General features: G+C 34.6%; 1 protein-coding gene across 1 annotated transcript in view; it reads left to right on the forward strand.

The window, feature by feature from the left end:
• The first annotated feature begins 16,769 nt into the window (after positions 1 to 16,769).
• The window catches only part of LOC121327074 (pre-B-cell leukemia transcription factor 1-like), a 65,824-nt gene continuing 63,085 nt past the window's right edge, over positions 16,770 to 19,508 (forward strand). Inside the window, exons 1-2 of the mRNA XM_041270869.1 lie at positions 16,770 to 16,954; positions 19,113 to 19,168. Coding sequence (XP_041126803.1) covers positions 16,770 to 16,954; positions 19,113 to 19,168 — 241 coding nt within the window. The remainder of the gene's footprint in view (positions 16,955 to 19,112; positions 19,169 to 19,508) is intronic.

Raw genomic sequence — 19,508 nt, forward strand, 5'->3', positions numbered from 1 at the left:
GGTGTCAAAAATGGTACATAATTACATTTTATACTTCGCATTTCTTTAGTCGTAAAATGTTCAACATCTTAGATCACTGTTTCTTTTACTGCAAAACATATTGCTGATGATACAGAACCATATCGTGAGCAGTGGTGTAGAGGCTAAATCTGGAAGTACCGGATCATGCGAAATCTGGTCTCTCCTGGAAAACAGGCTTGTGGTTGTTGAGCCCATTGCAAAGCAAAGGACGCATTGAAGTTACTTAGTATTCAAATGGGGTGGGGCATTATTGGATTTCATTTAATTGTCCTGACAATTATTCTTATAAAAGGACGTTGCTAATACAGGATAATCGAAATGTTTTACTCTTTCTATATCTCTGAAATTCTCAGATGACTGTTCTGGAAATCACTAGATTTGTAGCTAGTTGCTTTTGACAGCAAGTCTTGCCAAGTCACCCTTAAATCGCTAGATTTGGCGAGAAATTTGCTAAATTGGCAACACTGCTTGAAGGCGGAGAAAAAAAAAATCGATTTACGCGGCTTATTATTGCCTTGACACAAGGAAAAGAGATTGCGTCATCGGTGCCCAGGCACTGAAACTAGAGCGGTTGTGTGCCATTTAAACATTTTCATAACACATCGGTAAAAATTCTTTAATTATTTAAAGTTGATTCTTAAGTCAAGGATCTGCCTGTAGAAAAAAAAAAAGTACCGGAGGATTTGCTGTGCACGATTATATTTATATGATCAGTAACCTGCATGTTTCCCAAGGAATGCAATACGGTACTGTACAAATAAGGTACAATGAAAATACAATGTGTTTGAAGTAACCTGCATATCCTGTATCAATTGTTATTCATAACTCTAAGCTCATGCATGGTGGTAGAGTCCATTGATCATAAACATGAATTGCAGCTTACTTGTGCCTAATTGGTTGCTTTTTCAGCATATAGAATTATAGGAAAGGCCAATTTTGTTACAAACATGCCTTGTTTTAAGATGCTGCTATTTTAATACAGTACCATATTGTTTTATGAATGGCAGGCAAAATATATAGGATTTTAATGGAATTTTGATGGACAGATAATGGCAAGGTTGGGTGACAATATGAAGGCTGGTTAGATTTGTGACATGGTAATGAACATTAGTTTTCCTTCTTGTTTAAACATGCAAGCCTGTAGATAAGTAAAAGACAAACTATAGCATATAGGGAAGCCCCAGCTAGTTTGTTAAAGACATTTCTTTCCATTCCAGTGCACTGGCTGTAAACACTTTGCTCTTCAGCCTCTGTGGTCCTGAGCTGAACTCACAACCTCTCTTTTCAAATGGTGCTCCCAAGGTTCTTTGCTCAAGGCTGCCGAAATCACTGTTTCTAAAATGCAGCCCTGTAATTCACAGAATGCTAGATCGCCTGCCAGCAAGTATTGATTTTTGTTTCCCAATCTCCAAGAGAGAAGGGAAGAAAAGATTAAAAACACTTTGTCAGTTTGGAGTTGAATAAGAATTCAGCACAGGGGATACCTTGCAGTGTGAAGGGTCAGGGCTGAGGTATGTCTTTATGGCGTTAACTGTTTCTCTTCTGAAATAACCATCCCCAGCAAACCCACATTAGTGCTGGAAGAAAAACCTCAGTGTACACCACAAGACAATTATTGACAGTGTTTGTACACACAAAACGGTTTCAAATTGTAGACACGGAAAAGTGTGTCAGCTTAATGGAGGCTGTGGATAATCCTAGCAGTTCTAATGTTGGAAATCCATTTGCTTTTATGAAACCAATCTGCCAAAAGCTTTGAAAACACAGCAAATAATTAAGCTGTTTCGTATAAATTGATTTTGTTTTGCTAAACCCTTTTTATTAAAAATTCTTGTCAGCTTGTGTCGCTCTGTTTTTAGAAGCTTTCTTTTGTGAATTTGTAACATTCTTTCCTGTGTATTTTAACACGGCTTGTGACAGAATGACTTGCAGACATCTTGTCAGTGAATTTAGCATCAGCATTATCCTTTGAACTGGTTGGCTGCTTTTACCTCAGAATGCCACGTTCAGCTTCACTGAAGGGCATTTTATCGATATCTGATGGGGTAACAATAACCCAACACATTAGCAATTCGATGGATGGTGCAGTCGGATAGTTTTTACTCTTACTTTCAGCGACATGTGTTGTGTTATTTCTCCCTATTGCTGGTTCCACTAGAGGCTTTTAACTCCACAGCAATATCTACAGCATTTAGCCAAACATGTAGCATCACCCTATAGAATTAACTAATTTTGCTTCCTAAAGTCAAATGAAACCTGCTGAATAATGTTACATAAACATATTGAATTACATACCACTTTGTAGTTTTCCATACACTTTCGTTAACAAAAAACTGACTAAAATTAAAAAATGTGACATTTCAAAATATAACATGGAATGCTGTACTACTGTTATGGCTACCGGTAGACTTGTGTGATATCAGTTTGCAGTTTCTTTGGTTAAATAAAATATCTAAATTATGTTCGTATCATTTTAATTATTTTTAAATGATGTCTCAATCCTAAGATGCAAAATGTTTGGCCATAGCTGTACGAAAGAAATCCTGCTGTGCTGTGCTAAACATTAGTTTTTATGCAAATCAAACTTTATGGTTCTAGAACACATTCCCAAAACTCCTGACCAGCCGCAGCATCTGAATGTGGAATGCCCTTGGGCACCAGTAATGATCATCACACAACAAGATTATACTATTGCTTAATAGGGCCATAGATACTGCATTACTGTATATCTATTAACACATTAACCACACTGGTGACAGATATGTAGTAACAAGAAATATATCTCTGTCAATTGCTATTGAACTGGTACACATTCATTACATTGATATGAGGATTTATTTCAGTATTTTAATGTTCACTAAGAAACCAGTACCAATGCAAAAAGATCAGGGAAGAACACAACCCTGGACTAGATTAGTCCACGAGGATCAAAGGAGTCCAAGGTTACAGCCAAACATCCCATGATGTGAAAAAACTAATTGTTGCATTATCTTCAGGTTACACATCTGAGGCCGAAACACAACCCCAAATAGCATGTCTTAAATTAATATTTCAGTCTGACTAATCTAAAGGGAAGATGCAAGCATTCTAATCTGGACTGCTATATAGACAATATGTACCTTATAACGTCAGGTACCTCTGTTGTAATATTCATTTGAATTTGTTGACAAAATAATAAAGGTGTTCCTTTGGGAAAGGTATCTGTTTTGTACACAGAATTGGATTTAATATTCATTTGTCAGTCATAGAGGTACACTATGCTGTTGGTACAAAACTGAATATACTGTATTAGAACAATTTATTGAAATGTTAGAGGTGGATGGAATTCTGTTTCACATAGTATATGAAATTAAACCTAAAAATTCCAGTTTTTCGAGATTTTCACTCAGTTTGGCATCATTACTGCTGTTCCTCTGTTAGTAGGCCTCATGTTGGTCATTCACATGTTTTGTTTACATAGTTGAAACACGTTTTTAAGTACAGCTCTGAAAGGCCTATCGGTATCTCAAAGTGTTTCGTATAAATTTATAAGCTGTCTCTGAACATTCACTGTTTACTGTATTGCCCATACAATCCCTTTATTGCTTCCAACTAGTTGAACCCAGCTGTAATTTTGAATGCTTTTCAATAAAATAAATTAGGGAACAAAAGCAATGTTTCCCATCGGAAATAAAAATCGAGCAGAGGGCAAGTCAGTCTTAACAAGCCTACCCAGATGAAGTTTTCACATTTAAGCCTGAATTGGTAAGGATAATTATTTGGTCTTTAACAGACTAATCATTATTTTATTAATGACAATTAATTGACCAGAAAATGTGTATTCATTCCGACGTTAATATTTTTGAGGCCGCTTGGATATTACAGAGTAATAATAATAATAATAATAATAATAATAATAATAATAATAATAATAGCAAAGGATTTTGTCAATGTTATTTTTATTTATTTATTTATTTACTTGTTTTTTTGAACAGATGTGCAGCAATAGCAATCTGGAAAGCAGTCACCACGGTGACATTTTTTCTTTTGCCTAGGAGAGAGTATGCAGGTGAATGCAGGAAGAAAAGACGACTAACAAAAGGAAATGTAGATAAAAATACAGCAGCTGAAACCCAGGTGGAATTCGAGCAAGCTGTTCTCGTCAGCATCCCCACTCCCTCCTGTCAACAGAGCTGTCAGACAGGCACTACTCATAATGAAAGGAAAAATATTTTATTCAGATTTATTAATTTGAAAATGAAGCATGCCTGTCGACAGAGGGACAGTTCTTCTCAATCTGTCATCGTTGAACCACACGCTGCTGACATTGGGATTCATTTGTCTTGTCGGCTCTGACAGTCGGATTTTCCCAGAGCTCTTCCGAGAGGGATCGCCTTGGGATTTTAAACCGGATAAAACACATTCCGACAAGGAACAGCCTCCTTATTAATGCAAATTACCAGAGAAAAATGCTAGCAACAGCTACTAGCTTCTCCTTTTTGCATCAGTCACATTTTTCAGTTTTAATAAAAGCCCTGAGTGCTGTTACTTGTATAGATCCTGTAGTTTTACAGGAATAATGTCTCTCTAAAGCAGTGGCATGTAAACAGCCTTTTATAAAAACAAACAGAAGAGAGGGACATCACATGAATGCCAGATTCTATTACGCATCTGTTTTCAAAGCTGGTCATTTTAAACAAAATACATTTAAAAAAAAAAATGATGCCAATATGAATATACAGTATGAACTCTGTTTTGTTCTATTCTGGTAAAACAATAAGAAACTGCAGCGTTCAAATTAAATTGTTTCAAATATCAGATATCACAGTGTCACTTCCAACAAGGTATTTAAATGCTGCTGAATTTCACAATCTAAATGACCTACTTCTAATCCACAGTTGAAATTCAGTTATTAATATTTCAAAGATTGCAATTGGATAACATGGATTGTAATTACTGTCATATTCGATAAACACTGTAAACTTGATCAATCCATTTTCCTTCGTGAGTTTTCTTTGAGCAATTAGTTGAAATACCTTTAGTGAAATAATTAATAGAAACTAAGCTTTTTTTTTCACTGAGCATTAAGAGCAGTTTCTCGTATTTGCAGCATTTATATTGACTATTTCTGGCCACTGTCACTGGTTTTGAATAACCATCTTAACTCTTACTTACAGTAGATTCAAATTACCCTCATTACTTACCCTCATTCTGGGTGGTCTGTTTTACTAATACTTATATATATATATATATATATATATATATATATATATATATATATATATATATATATATATATATGGTGTTTTAAAGCCTGTTTAGGAGCTGCCTTGCAGTTTACTTTCCTGCCACATTGCCACAGTGTCTTTATATGCAACTTGGGTGTCGACAGCAGTACAAAAAGATACTTGATCCTTAATACCTGTTTATGAGATGGTGCCGGCTCTTACTTCGCTAGACACTTTGTCTGATCTAGCCTGGGTTACACATGTCTGTGACCATCAACTGAAGCTGAACGCAGCTCCTATTCAAATACACGAAGCCATAGCCCCTTATTATGTGGTCTCTCATTAGTCTAATTTCATTAAGACCTGCCAAAGAGCTGATTTGATTTGACATGCTAAAAAGCTTGTTAAGACCTGTTAACAAACACCTCCAAAAAAAAAAAAAAAAAAAAAAAAAAAAAACATCACTTTAGAATGGTTTAATACTGAACATTTTAATAAAAAAATGAATGCTTGCAATTTTCACATTTTGAGCCTTTCAGCTAACTAATACTTTGCTTTGACTTGCTGCAACTTGTGCACATAGTTACATCAGTTCATGTGTCACTGCCATGCCCTTTGACATGAATTCACCTCACCTGCCATCTAAAAATATTATATTAAGTGTGACAAGTGCTTCCCTCTTCAAACTCATCCAGGCTCTCGCCCTGTTGACATCACCCTCCCAGCCATCTTTGTGCCTCCCTGTTTATGACAAGTCACTGTGCACACAACCCACTGGGCCTTATTTTAAGAGATTGGGTGTAAAACCAGGCAAAACTCAAACCATTCACCTATCCAAGTGAGATTTTTACGGGCATTTGGCTGTGGGAAAATGACTGCTCAACTTGGACTGTGATTGGATGTGAGGTTCACAATGTGAGCAAATAAATAAATAAACAGAGGGGGAAAATTAGCAGTCAGCTCAGTTGTCAGAAAATGCCATTCATCAGTACAAGTTCTGAGACTCTGAGGAATAGGAACCACAATCCAATATACATGGGAGTACTGTAAGGAAAATGGGATGGCTCTTTGGCTCTTTTAATTATCTAATGGGAGGTGAAGGGGATCGAACCTTTTGCTCCCAAAAGAACGCCTTGCAAATTGGTTAATGGAACATTCCCTTAGGCAAGCAGGAAGGTGACTGTTTCCTGTAAAAAAAACAAAAACAAAAACAAAACAAAAACATGAAAGTGCAATACTGGTGCAACAAACTCACTGCACATGCTATTTATTTAGCTTTCTCTGGGACCTATTTTAAAACTGTAATAGGTATGTCTGCATTTTGTCATTTTTGGCTACTGTACTTTCTTCCAACTTTAAGACAAGTATAGTGATTACTAATATCAACCACAAAAAGGCTAGTCGCTAATACCAGAAACGTGCTTCAACCTGTCACTAGAATGGAATGACAGCTCAAAACCCACTCAGTCCTCGTGAGAGGCTGATAGAGTCACATAAAAAGTAAGTTTTTATAGACACACTGTAGGCTTGGCTGAGAACACAACAACTCATTCCACAAAGACTCCCAGCAGCCACCATATGGAAGTTACTTTTGATTAGTATTGATCTTGGCTACCATCCAGCTAGAAACTTTTGTGGTATAACAGTTATTGGAGGTTTCTGCCAACAACTTCAGCAAAGATAAATATGTACCCTATCACGTGTGACACAAGGGAAGACACTGTTTATTTGATGTGTGGTGTAATAGCATGACAGATGATTTACATATGTATTGTAAGCTATGTTTATTTTACTGTAATCATGCTTTATTTAAAAGACACATTTGAAAAGATCACAGTTAAAGGTAGAAAGGGGAAAAGTAAATTGCCTTTAGATTACAGTGACTGGATTAATTTGGGGGTTCCAAATGTGTTGCTTCATTTTTGGAACTTAGTACATAGAACACACTGGTGTTAAAACCTAAAAGGGGTTTCAGAGGAACTATAGTGTAGTATAGTACAGTACAGTATACTGTAGCATACATTACATAAGTGAAATAACCCAACCACCGTTAAAGGCACTTAATAGAAATGACTTCATCCCCATGCATAAAATAGATGGCAAGCACAAAAGGCAAAAAAATGACAACGTGTTTTTATGCTTAATAATAATTTCCGAGTACAATTTTCTTTCTTGTGGTTAAGTTAATACACAATTTGATAACAAGAGAACTCCTACACACAACATATTCACAGTATAGAACCAAAATAACCATAATTGAAAGGTAAGATAAAGGTAAAAATTATAATTATTATTATTTATTATTATTATTATTATTATTATTATTATTAAAACGAACAATTATAATATATTGAACAAATTAATTCCGAGCTCGGACCTCATTATGTTACATGATTTATAGTTAATATATTTTATGTATTCCTATCATTCATGCGTGATTCAGATAACTCAGAATTTGACATCTGAGTATAAGTGCATTTTTAATACAGTCTCAATTTATATTTTTCACAGGTTTTTTTACATTAGAAATGCAGTCATTGTTTAATATTTACATTCCCGTTAATGCAGGGTTTAACCTTGCAACAACAAGCTGCCGCTAAAAGGTTAACCTTGAATCAAAGCCAGAACCATCTTAAGCAACTTGTCAATCTTGAAAAACATCTCAGTCTAATGGATGGGTAGTTGATTGCTCAGCCCATCTTGAGGTAGATGCTATATTTATTGAATAGACATTAAAAAAAACATTTCTCAATTTCTCAGCACCAGACTCAGGGTCAATGGATCTTCAGGGCAATGAAATGCTGAGTCTACTCCTACCTCTTAATTTATCTATGTTTAGATTAAAGGTTAATTAAGTCCATAGAGTTACGTTAATAAATCTATAAGGCTTTTGCATTACATTCCCGCTCCTATATTTGTTGTTTTCTTTTATCTAACAGTAAATATAGATCTAATAACTTGGGCTAGTACTGGAAGCCTTATGTATTGTATACTAGAGACAAGAATGGTAACTTTCTCTATTACTGTGAAATATTTGGGTTACTTTTATAATACTTGAATGAAATATAAGACTAAATAGTTTTTTTTTTTAAATTAAGAAGCTGAGAAAAATGAGAAGCCCACTAGACCAGTAGGCTTATTTTTTGCTAGTTATAAAGGTTTCTACAACTGTTTGTCAGTGTGTTAGATGGAGGTCTGGAGTTTTGGTCTTATTGAACTGTTGGGAGGCATTCATCTTTGCCCCAGTCTATAGCCTAGTTGACCTCCCCTTGAGATTTAAATGAGTAATATCTCACTGGCCTGAAAACTTGATTGGCTAACAAACTGTCCTTAATTCTTTGTAATTCGATTGAGACCAGTTCAATGCAATATCCATGTGCAAAGGAAACGGGCTGCCTACTTTTGAACTGTCATAAACCAACAATTGCATTTGGTGAACTCACTTACCATACCAATGGCTGTCTTAAGGAATTCTGTATCTTAACATAGTCACTATATTATCCACAAAAGTATATACTGTATAAGCAAATTAACAATTAACAAATGGAATGGTGCCATTTGTTTGTCTATGAGTGTCTTATGTGACTTAATAGTGAAGTTAAACCAGTAGTAATAATACTGAGCAAAATCCCTTTGTATGGTTTAACGATCAGTTTTCTGAAGCTGGAGATCAGAACAATGTGCAAAAACATGCATTATAACTGATACATATCCCCATGGGAATGCAAACATATTTCTCTTTTAATCTGTCAGTGGAATCCTTGGTGATATTAAGGGAAAATTAAAAATCTATATGAATTACATTTTTGTCCTTAATTACTCAGTTCAAAGGCTGTAGTCTCTTAGTGACAATACAATTTCTTTATTGTCGCCAAGGACACATAAATACCAAGACTGAATGACACTGAGTGAATATAATTTAAGCTATTGAAGATAAGTAAACATTTGACCTTTGTCTTTTAGTTACCAATGGTAAAGGTCATAGCCTTCCCAACTCTGCATCTGAGCATTAATAATGGTTTGTATCAACAAAGCTCTAAGGTTTCATATTTGATACAGGTCCCTTTGTTAAGATGTTAAAAAAATACATCTATTGCTAACAGTTTCACCACAGCTCTGAAGGAAATCAATATCAACATCTTTCAAGATATAGTCTATGTTGTCTTGCTTGCTGTCTTGTCTTTGATTTACTTATCACTGATTTACGTCAAATACAAAAACGTAATCACATCAATGTAACATGAGGATTTTGAGAAAGTGATCAAAGTATGCAGAATGTTTTTCTACTTGAAGATGACCAGATGACTTCTCCTCCTGAAATATTCATCCAACTTGAATCCATTCCCAAGAAGGAGAAATAAATTCCATTCCAGTTCTACTTCATTTGATCTTCTTTCTTCTTTGGGAAGATCCAGCTGTATCAATATGTAAAACGACAAGCTTAAACCCTCACGAACTGAGACCCTGTAAGACAAAAAAATTACTGAAATGTTAAATGGATCTGTTGAATTAAGGCTAATGAAATTTGAAGAATGGTTATCTGAGTCTTCTATTCTATACAATCCACTGGAAGGATTTAAGAGTTTATTTTAGATTGAGGGACTGCTGATTGACTGATTAATTCATGGATGGATTAGTGGCTTCTAGTAGATCCTTATTATGAAGAGAAAGGTTTCCAAAATAGGCTCTTTTTCATCTAAGGAATATAGCTAGGTTAAGAAATGTTTAAAATCAAGCTCTGCTGAAACAATGGTCCGTGGATAGTTTCTTGTGACTGGATTATTGTAACGCACTGCTCACTGGTCTACCAAAATCTTCCCTGTGAAAAATCCAGTTGGTTATGAATTCTGCTGCTCGAGTCTTGACTCCTACCAGGTCTACAGAGCATATTACAATGGTCTTGAGAAACCTTCATTGGCTGCCTGTTCACAGGGGGGATTGATTGATCCTGTTATCAACATCTGTAATGTATTTAATATGAATACAGTGGAAAGAGGTCTCCCATAGAACAGGTTTACAGCTAACAAAACCAGGGCATTGGTAAAAATGAGTGATATTGACATGAGGTCCTCTTTCAGACATATTGCAGAGCAATGGCCTTGAGAAACCACTCTTCACATAAGGCACAGGCGGAAAGGGATACATTGACAACAGGCATAGAAAATGCAAATAATGTGTCATCAGAAATGTTGCCTTCAGCCACCTGTTCTACAAAACACAATGGGAATCTGTGTCATTCTTTTAATACTGGAGTTCCTCAAGCTTATTCCCAGGTATAATCAGAGAAGGGTGTGTAAACTTAATCGCTCTTCTCTAAGCAATGATGACCTTGAAGTGAACTAATGAACAAGAAACAACATGTGTGCAAAATGCATGCAAAGTCCTGCTGGTGCACAAGGCATCAGAGAGTACTACCTTTCTATTGTACATTTAGAATTTTGCTAAACATTTACATATTACTTGGATTCTACAGTATTTTAAAGTTCCAAACCAGTGGCATATCTACAATAAATCCCATTAACAAAACAAACCTGCAGGATAGCTGATTTTTCTCTCAAAATAGTTTCTTCTAACAGTATATTATAGATAGTGAAATGCCGTTAAAAGTAAGAAGTTTTATTCACCTATTAGTTTAGTGTAACAAATAGTCTTATGAATTAGCCAAGGTCAGTGTTAACAATGGTCAGTGGGCTGATGGAGATTCATATGCATTGCATCTTTCTACCTATACAAACTGTAATGTATGTACAGTACAGTATATGCTGTCCAAAACGACAATTATAGTATCGTAAGATGTTCTCATTCAGATTTGCATGATTATATTTATAAACTGTGCATGTTACACAACTAGTAATGAACTTGTAAACAAAAATGACCTTTACACGTTTATCCAGAGTGATGGACCTTTAGTTGTTGTTTTACCTTATGAATAAATTATGTTCAATTATGCCTTTTATTCAGAATGCAGCTTTTACATTTCTAAACATTTCGTGCACAGCATGTTGCAAGATTTGAACCCAGACCTCCAGATGCATGAAAGGGTTATGAATTAATCTACTGTGGCTATTGCATACCAAAACTGACAGACAGAATTGTATTCTGGAAAATGGAAAAATACTGAACACTTTTGTGATACTTACTGAAGCTATGTTTTACCCAGATGAGTCTTTGCTGGAGATGTGCAGTACACTGTAAAGGACAAGCTAGGATTCAGAAGGGAATAACTACTAAATGAATCAGTAGAGAAACCAAAGTACAGTATAGTTCTCAGCCTGGAAGTTCTATTTTAGGTATGCAGCATTTCTATGATAGATCTTCAAACCTTCCGGTGTTCTAAACGAGGACACCCTAATTGTGTGATATAATTACAATATTCCACAGGGATTAGGGCAGCTTGCTCTTAATGTGATATTAATGTGAAGAATATCCCTTCTCAGGGGCAACAAACGATGAGCAGCACATTCGACTGAAAAGCACGCCAAACTCACCTAAATTGAACATTTTAGTGAAGTGCCTAGCAGAAACGCAGCAGTTGCAATAGTTGAACTAACTACTGGTATTTATATTGCAAAACTAACACAAAGATTTAAGTGAAATGTGAATGTAAAATAAAGACAGTATTTTGATTTCACCTAAAATATTAAATGTGACTTTGTAACTAAAATCTTTTCATTTAGCTACTATGGGTTATATTAATAATAATCGTATGTGGTCCTATAGCCTCATGTAAAACAAAGCTCATGTTATGTATCCTAACCTGCCTTTAGGCTGTAATAATTACCATACACATTGAATCAGCCTGTGTTTGAATATAGGCAATATAGACAGCTATCTTTCCTTAATAACACACTTGCATATTGTCCTATACATTAACATATTTTATATCATGATAATTTTGAGTACATCATTTTTGCTGGTAATTGAAAGTGAAGCAGAAGTTTAATGTAAGTCTATGAGACATGTAGTTTCATCTCACAAAACAAAACAAAAAAAAAATGTAATTCATCTTTAAATATTGCAAACAAATTATTCTTATGTAATTTGACAAATATTGGGTATTAAGGGCCTTAAATCAAATAATCATTTAAAATGTAACTTCACTGGAAAGCGCTATCAAATTAATGTCTTCTACACATCCGTTTGATATTTAGCATGCTGAAAGTCTGCAGACTGACTGGCAAAAGTACCTTTATATGTACAGTAGTAGTAGTATGAAATATACAATCCTGTAAAGATTAAATCCTATTATAGACTGCTTAGGATCTTTCACCCTTGCCACTTTCAATTTTTACTGTGCTGTATTTGCTTTACCAGCATGGTTGACGTCGCCTGTTTTAAAAATCATACCTGAGGCAACTTGCCTTTAAGACAATTGAAAATGCTGATATCACAATCAGCCGCGTACCTCAGCCAGTTAAAAACATTCTGTTCACCAACCTTCTTTTCAATGAAATTGACAATTAACTAAATAAAGATTGGTAATGATTAGAAAACAAAAGCAGCTCGGTTTAAATTGTCTATTAATAATAAAGCATAATATAATATATTTATAGGATGGCGGGTATCTTGTGTTTGAGTTATATCAGCACCTCAATCTATTCGGTCTGTTCACTTCTATTCGTTCACAGACGTTCACAGTCCCACAACCTTGTAGTATATTAATTAGTTCCTTTTTATACAGACAATCTATGACTAGATCACATTTATGTCAAAATATAAAGATGGTAAAAGTTGTTGCCCTTACAAGAAAAAGCTTTCACTTTGAATATTCACACCTTAACAGAAGAACTGAATAAGCAAAAGGAATTTGTATACCCCCTGCTGCTACAATATGTGATCAAGATGAGAATTATGTATGCAGAGTTCTATTGTCATGTCTTGCTGATCTGTAAAGCAGTGGCATAAGCAACCATACTGCACAAAATAAACCGAGAACTTCTTCTTTTATGTATAAGCAGTTTATTTGTTCCACAACCCCCTGAATCACAGACAATTAACTTATCAAAGCGGGCTGCACATTGTAAAAAAAAAATACATATAAAACAAGGGGAAAATTGCAATCACATGCACTGTGTGCAAGTATGCAAAATGATCTGAGGGGCCTAGCTGAAACACCAAAAAAATGTCATCTGATCCATTACAGGCTGCAAGATTGTCATGTTAGATTTGCTCACGGCCAGGTTTTTAATTGACATATATACGCCAGGTTTGGAAACAGCAAGAACCACTTTAAATATCTAGCATACAATTTGGTGTACAATGACTTTGGATTTGTGTTAAACAAGTAGCATCCCTGTCATGTCTGTAATATTTAAAAGCTGTATGCTCATTGTTGAAATCAGTTTAGGTCAAGAAGGAGAAGCCAAGAATACCTGGAAGATTATACAGTATATTCTGCAATCACAAAGGTTACTTTCTAGGTTAATTAGACTTAAGAATCAGAAGGTGAGGGCATCACTCAGCCTTTTTCAGCACTGTCCTGGGTGGCACTGTTGGAGTGTGATTAGTGTACTGTAGTTGTTTGGAGACAGTGGGGGTCTATTTTAGTGCTCCGATGGCCAATCTAAACACCTGCATTCTTTAACTCTGGCTTTTTCTTCCAGGTGTGATTTAAAAGACGTGTTATTAACATTATCACATGAAATATAAAACTGAGGTTTGCATTTTGTTTTTAAGGTATAGGTCATTTAAATATACCCCAATATGAGGACCTCTCTCCTTTAAGCTCAGCTATTTTTAAAGACTGCTCTACTCTATATATTTAATCCCTTTAAGGACTAAGTTTAATTTCTTTTTTCATGTTGTATGTTTGATTCCTTATGTGATGAAACTATTCAGTTAATATGATCATGGGAGGCACTGTGATTCAGAATTGCTGAAAAATATATACATATACTTTAAAGGAAGTGGAATATCAATTAGCGTTGATTAAAAAATGTTAGCCTTAAAATCATTACAAGCAATTTCTTCCCTAAGTTGTGCACATTTCCTTCTTTGCTACTTCAGAGCCATCAGAGTGTACTGATCTGTCTGTGGAAATTGGTATTGACTTGTACCAAAGCAGCTGTAGTCTTCTGTCCTTCTTAAAGAAACAGTACATTATGTGTAAACAGGCAAAATGTAATTATCGAATTTGATTATTTATACAGTATATCTCTTTACTGAAAGATAATATTAAGAAACCTGTATTCAAAAATCTATTTTTAGCTGTCTGGTCCAATTCAGTTGGTGGTTAATTACAAAACAAATAAAAAATAAATAAATAAATTATACAAAAATTATTATACTAAATTAATCCAGGTTTTTTTTTTTCTGTCTGTAAGACATTTAGTTTTTCTTTTTTAAAGTACGTTTTACAGAATTAAGCTGATGTGCATTTTTATAGAGGTTTTGAATTGCATAAAGTTTGGAAATACAGGACACAGCTGCTGATGTGTGCAATGCTCTGGTGATGGTTATACAGCTTCTGAAAGTGATGCCTAATCGATGTCAGCTACATAGATTTCAAACAGTCAGATCTATGTAGCTGAAATCATACAGTACAAGCCCAAAATAAATCTGCAGAAATGAAGCGCCGGTTATAAGATGTGGTATTGCTAACTCGATCACAGTGCCTTAAGTAAGTAAGCTGGCATGGGTAGACTATTGTCTTATTGGTGGAGAGAGAGGATGTATGTTGTATATTTTTATCATTATACAGAAAATTGTGCCTTTTCAGAGAGGGTAGGTATGGCTCAGAACTAAATTCAACTCAGCACCTACCTCACAAGTAATATTGAGTTGCTTGTTATGAGTTTACACATTTTTAATGATATTCTCCAATTCAGCAATGTTGAAAGCAAATTTTCTATTTTATCTTTTAAGTAGTGTTCGTGGAGCGCTGAGAAGAATCCTAACACTGAAGAGTGACACAGATGATGTCAAGAACTAGACAATAACAAACGAGGTGCTGCTTTATAAATGTGACAGGAAGGACTGATGCATTCTAGGTGCTTATTGAGATGATGATGCTGAAATTGGGTTTGAATCTCAACTCGGGTTGGCAGGTTTGTTAACAGTGGGCTGCAGAAATTAGCACACATGCATAATTGACAGTCAGATCTGCCAGCATGGCTGTAGCGTGTGGCTATCATTGAATACAAGGTTTCACAGGCCAATAGAGGGACTCCAATATCTGGTGGATCACCTATGTTTTATCAACAGAGATTTGACAGTATGAGAAACTTTTCTAAATAACATATGGCATTTAAACAAAAACCAGTAACAGGTACAGTATATATAAACTTTAGAATCATAGCATTTTATGTTAAATACTGGTAATATTCCTGAGGTTCCAAACGGACAAAGCTGTGAAGGAATCTGATTAGTGCAACCTTTGATCCAAATACATTAATGCACTAATGTGTCATTTCATATGGGATCAATAAAAATACCTTTTTACATAAATTAATATTTAATCAGTCCTCTCACATTGCTTGCCACCACTTATTGTTGTGCATCTGAGGTTTGTTGTCCTTAAACCCAAATGCAATCCTGAATATGTTAAATACACACAGGTGTCTTTCTATATAAAAATATTTCGTTCTTTAGTTTTAAAACGATAACGAGATAGCTTAAACTGCTTCTTTCTATTGCTTGGGCTTTTTTTTATTATTATTTAAAGGAGCTACTAAGTTTAACAAGATACTTCAGCATTCATAGCTGGAAGACAAATTGTGCTTTTAAATTGCATATTATATTTAAATTTTATATATAATAATATATATATATATAATATATATATATATATATATATATATATATATATATATATATATATATATATATATACTATATATATATACTGACGATACTTTGTATGGAAATTGGGATTTAAAAAAAAAAAAAAAGATGACAAGCACTGTAAAATAACAGGCCATTTCTGTCAATTTTGTTTATTTCAAATTCAGGTTCATTAAATTGATACGATGTTGCCACCCAGCCGTGTCCTTTTTCAAATGTACCACATTTTTAAACTTACCCCACCTTCCAGTCCCTTGATTGACGCTTTGTAATCAGTACTTCGGGGCAGGGCTAGCTTTCCCGACTGTCCAATGACGTTAAGCGGGCGGAGTTTGGTCTCCATACTCTGACTATGTGTCAGTTCCCAGTTCTGAGCTAAACAAAGCATTAGAAAGAAATAGAACTAACCTGCAAAGAGGGGGCTAAAATCAGACTTCAGACGCATCAAAAGCATCAAAACCTTCGAGGCCAAAAAGTTAGCATATTCCAGAGAGCAGCGCCGTCATTGTTTATCAGGATTAGCACACTGATTCAAAGTTGAACCTGTTTTTTTTTTTTTTTTTTTTTTTTTTTGCAGAGCAGGAGTGGCTAAAGACTGCAATTCAGATCAGATTTCACTCAGACCAGCTGGGAAAGAGAGGGCTTGCTTTTCCTCTGGTCACACAGAGAGATCCGAAGGAATTTCCAAGGATTTAGCTCCAGCCTGAAGGATAAGTGTGGTTCTCTACTGGAGGCGACGCAGACGACGAGGAGGTTGAGATGGATGATCAGCCCAGGTTGATGCACTCTCATGCGGGGGTCGGGATGGCTGGACACCCAGGCCTGCCCCAACACATGCAGGATGGCACAGGGACAGACGGTGATGGCAGAAAACAGGACATAGGAGACATTTTACAACAAATAATGACCATTACAGACCAAAGTCTGGACGAAGCACAGGCCAGGTAACATGGTTTTGGCACCTATAATGTTATCTAGTTTTGTATATGTAATTGTTAAGTATTGCCTTAAAAAAAACAAAAAAAAAAAAAAAAAAAAAAAAAAAACCAAAAAACAACAAAAAAAAAAAAAAAAAAAACCTGCTTCAACAATTATTGCTGAACAATTAGATAGATAATAAACATCGCTCACGATACTACACGGTTTACGCCTCACAAGTTCAGTGGGATGCACAAGTACCTAGCCGGTACAGTAAGCTGATACTTTTTTTTGTTAATTTTGACACAATGTAAACAGTTATGGTTGTCTCTTGTTAACTTTGCAATTTAACGTCCCAATGCATGTGATATCATAGATTAATATTGAACCGTACATAGGGAATGTTTACCAATGTCAATAACTGCCATTCAAAATCAAGTTTCTGGAAATCAGGTCACAAGACCAACTTAAAACTTGCCGGCTGTCACTGTTAAGTACTGTATGGTTAACTAAATCCCGTAACTGGAGCTTAGCCGCTAATTTATTGGTTTACAATTTATTGGAAAAATAATTACATAGTTCCCGGTACCTCTGCAACACGCAGGACGAGTGGAGAGTGATTGACAGCAGCTTGTTTGAAAAAAAAAAAAAAGTCTGAAACGCATTGAACTTGAAGTTTAAAAAAAAAAAAAAAATTATATTAAATTGATAGATAAATGATACACATTTTAAAGTAGACTTTAATTTAAATACATGAGCATGGAATAATGATCACGTTTGTTTACACAAAATAAAATAAATAAACCAATCACGTCTTTAAAATACATTTTAAAAGTGCAAGTCTAGAGGTTCGATACAGAAATGCGAGCAGCTTTTCTACTGGTTGACCGAGAATTTAGCTGAATAAGTACGAGGACATTCTTTGCTACTTATAGGTTATGTAAAAACATTGTCAAGCTGTCTTGTAATAAAATGATGGCATTTGCACTGAATGTGGACGGGGTCAAGAAGCACATAAACACATGTTTTAAAACAAGTATTGCAACAACATTACAAGCTTCAATAAACACGAACGATACGTTGTTGCGAATTTACATTTACTAAGCGAACACCCGCGCTGCAGACAAAATAACTTTTTGTCGACGAAGGAAACGGCTGTAATACATCAACACAGTCGTTTATAAATACACTATACATTACTACAAACCATATACACAGTATGGATTAAAGGCGCCTTAAACAAAGAGTAAGGATGGCATTTGCAGCAGCCCAGGTGCGATACAATGTCAGAAAGAGCAGACTCGCTCCCCTGGACAAAACCCGCAGCAAAAACGCGCACACGCATTCCAGTGGAACATAGCGTTCCCGTTTATTGTTATTATTTATTATCACTATGCTGTCTGAAGAGCATAGTACAATGGCTTAACTTTCCAGTGATTTTTTTTTTTATTATTATTATTATTATTATTAATAATAATAATAATAATAATAATAATAATAATAATAATAATAATAACAACCTGGGCGTATGTTTTTTTTTTTTTTTTTTAAGTACTGTTAAAAAAAAAAATATGTGAAATGGGTGTGTAGTCAGGGGAAAACATGACAATAATGTAATACAAAACATGAAAACAGTTCATTGATATCTGCAGTGTGATGATATTTATTATTATTACCAAAACCGCAAAGTTAGCTCTAGCTGTATGGTGGTTAATGTTGCCTGTGACTATTTTAACTTATAATTTACAAGAACCCAATCGCTATTTTATGTGGGAACATAGGTAATATGGCGCCGAGTTTTGGTTTGAACGTCGGCATAATAAAAGTATTGTCTAACAATTTAAACAATTAGATTAAACAGCGCTCTGACCTACAATTGGATGCCACTAATATATAATATATATATATATAATATATATATATTATATATATATATATATATATTATATATAATATATATATATATATATATATATATAACATACACCACACACCAACACAAAATTTTATTGTTAACTGGTCGACGTTATTTTACCGAACACATCATAAATATAAAAGACTGGAACAACTACTTTTGATTTTACTATATGAACATAATAAAATGATTTATTGTATTACTAATAAAAATAATAAAAAAAATATAAAAAAATTTTTATCCTTTGTAATTTGTACGCAATTTAACAGTATCTTCTTCGGACGAGAAAAGTCTTTTCAACACTTGTTTGAAATTCTTAAAACAGGTAAATAATTTTTTTTTTTTTTTTTTAATTTAAAATCATCATGACTGTCATACTGTTTTGTAATTAAAGATTCCTGGTTTTCATGAAAGTAGAATCATTATAAATCTTGATGTCCACAGTGGGCCTGCTGTGTTTTTAATACCGACGTTTACAAGCAGATCTGAGAACGACTTATATTATTTTCCGTTGTGTTTGTTCAGTGTGCAAAGGTACATTGTCAGTGAGCTAATTCCTCAGCTGATTATATCCCACTGCAAATTATGATATTAATGTACAGTATAAGAGCAGTACATAAAAAAAAAAAAAGAAACACTCATAAGATATACAGTAATGCATATTC

Source organism: Polyodon spathula, chromosome 14, assembly GCF_017654505.1.
Source record: "Polyodon spathula isolate WHYD16114869_AA chromosome 14, ASM1765450v1, whole genome shotgun sequence".
Classification (NCBI taxonomy): domain Eukaryota; kingdom Metazoa; phylum Chordata; class Actinopteri; order Acipenseriformes; family Polyodontidae; genus Polyodon; species Polyodon spathula.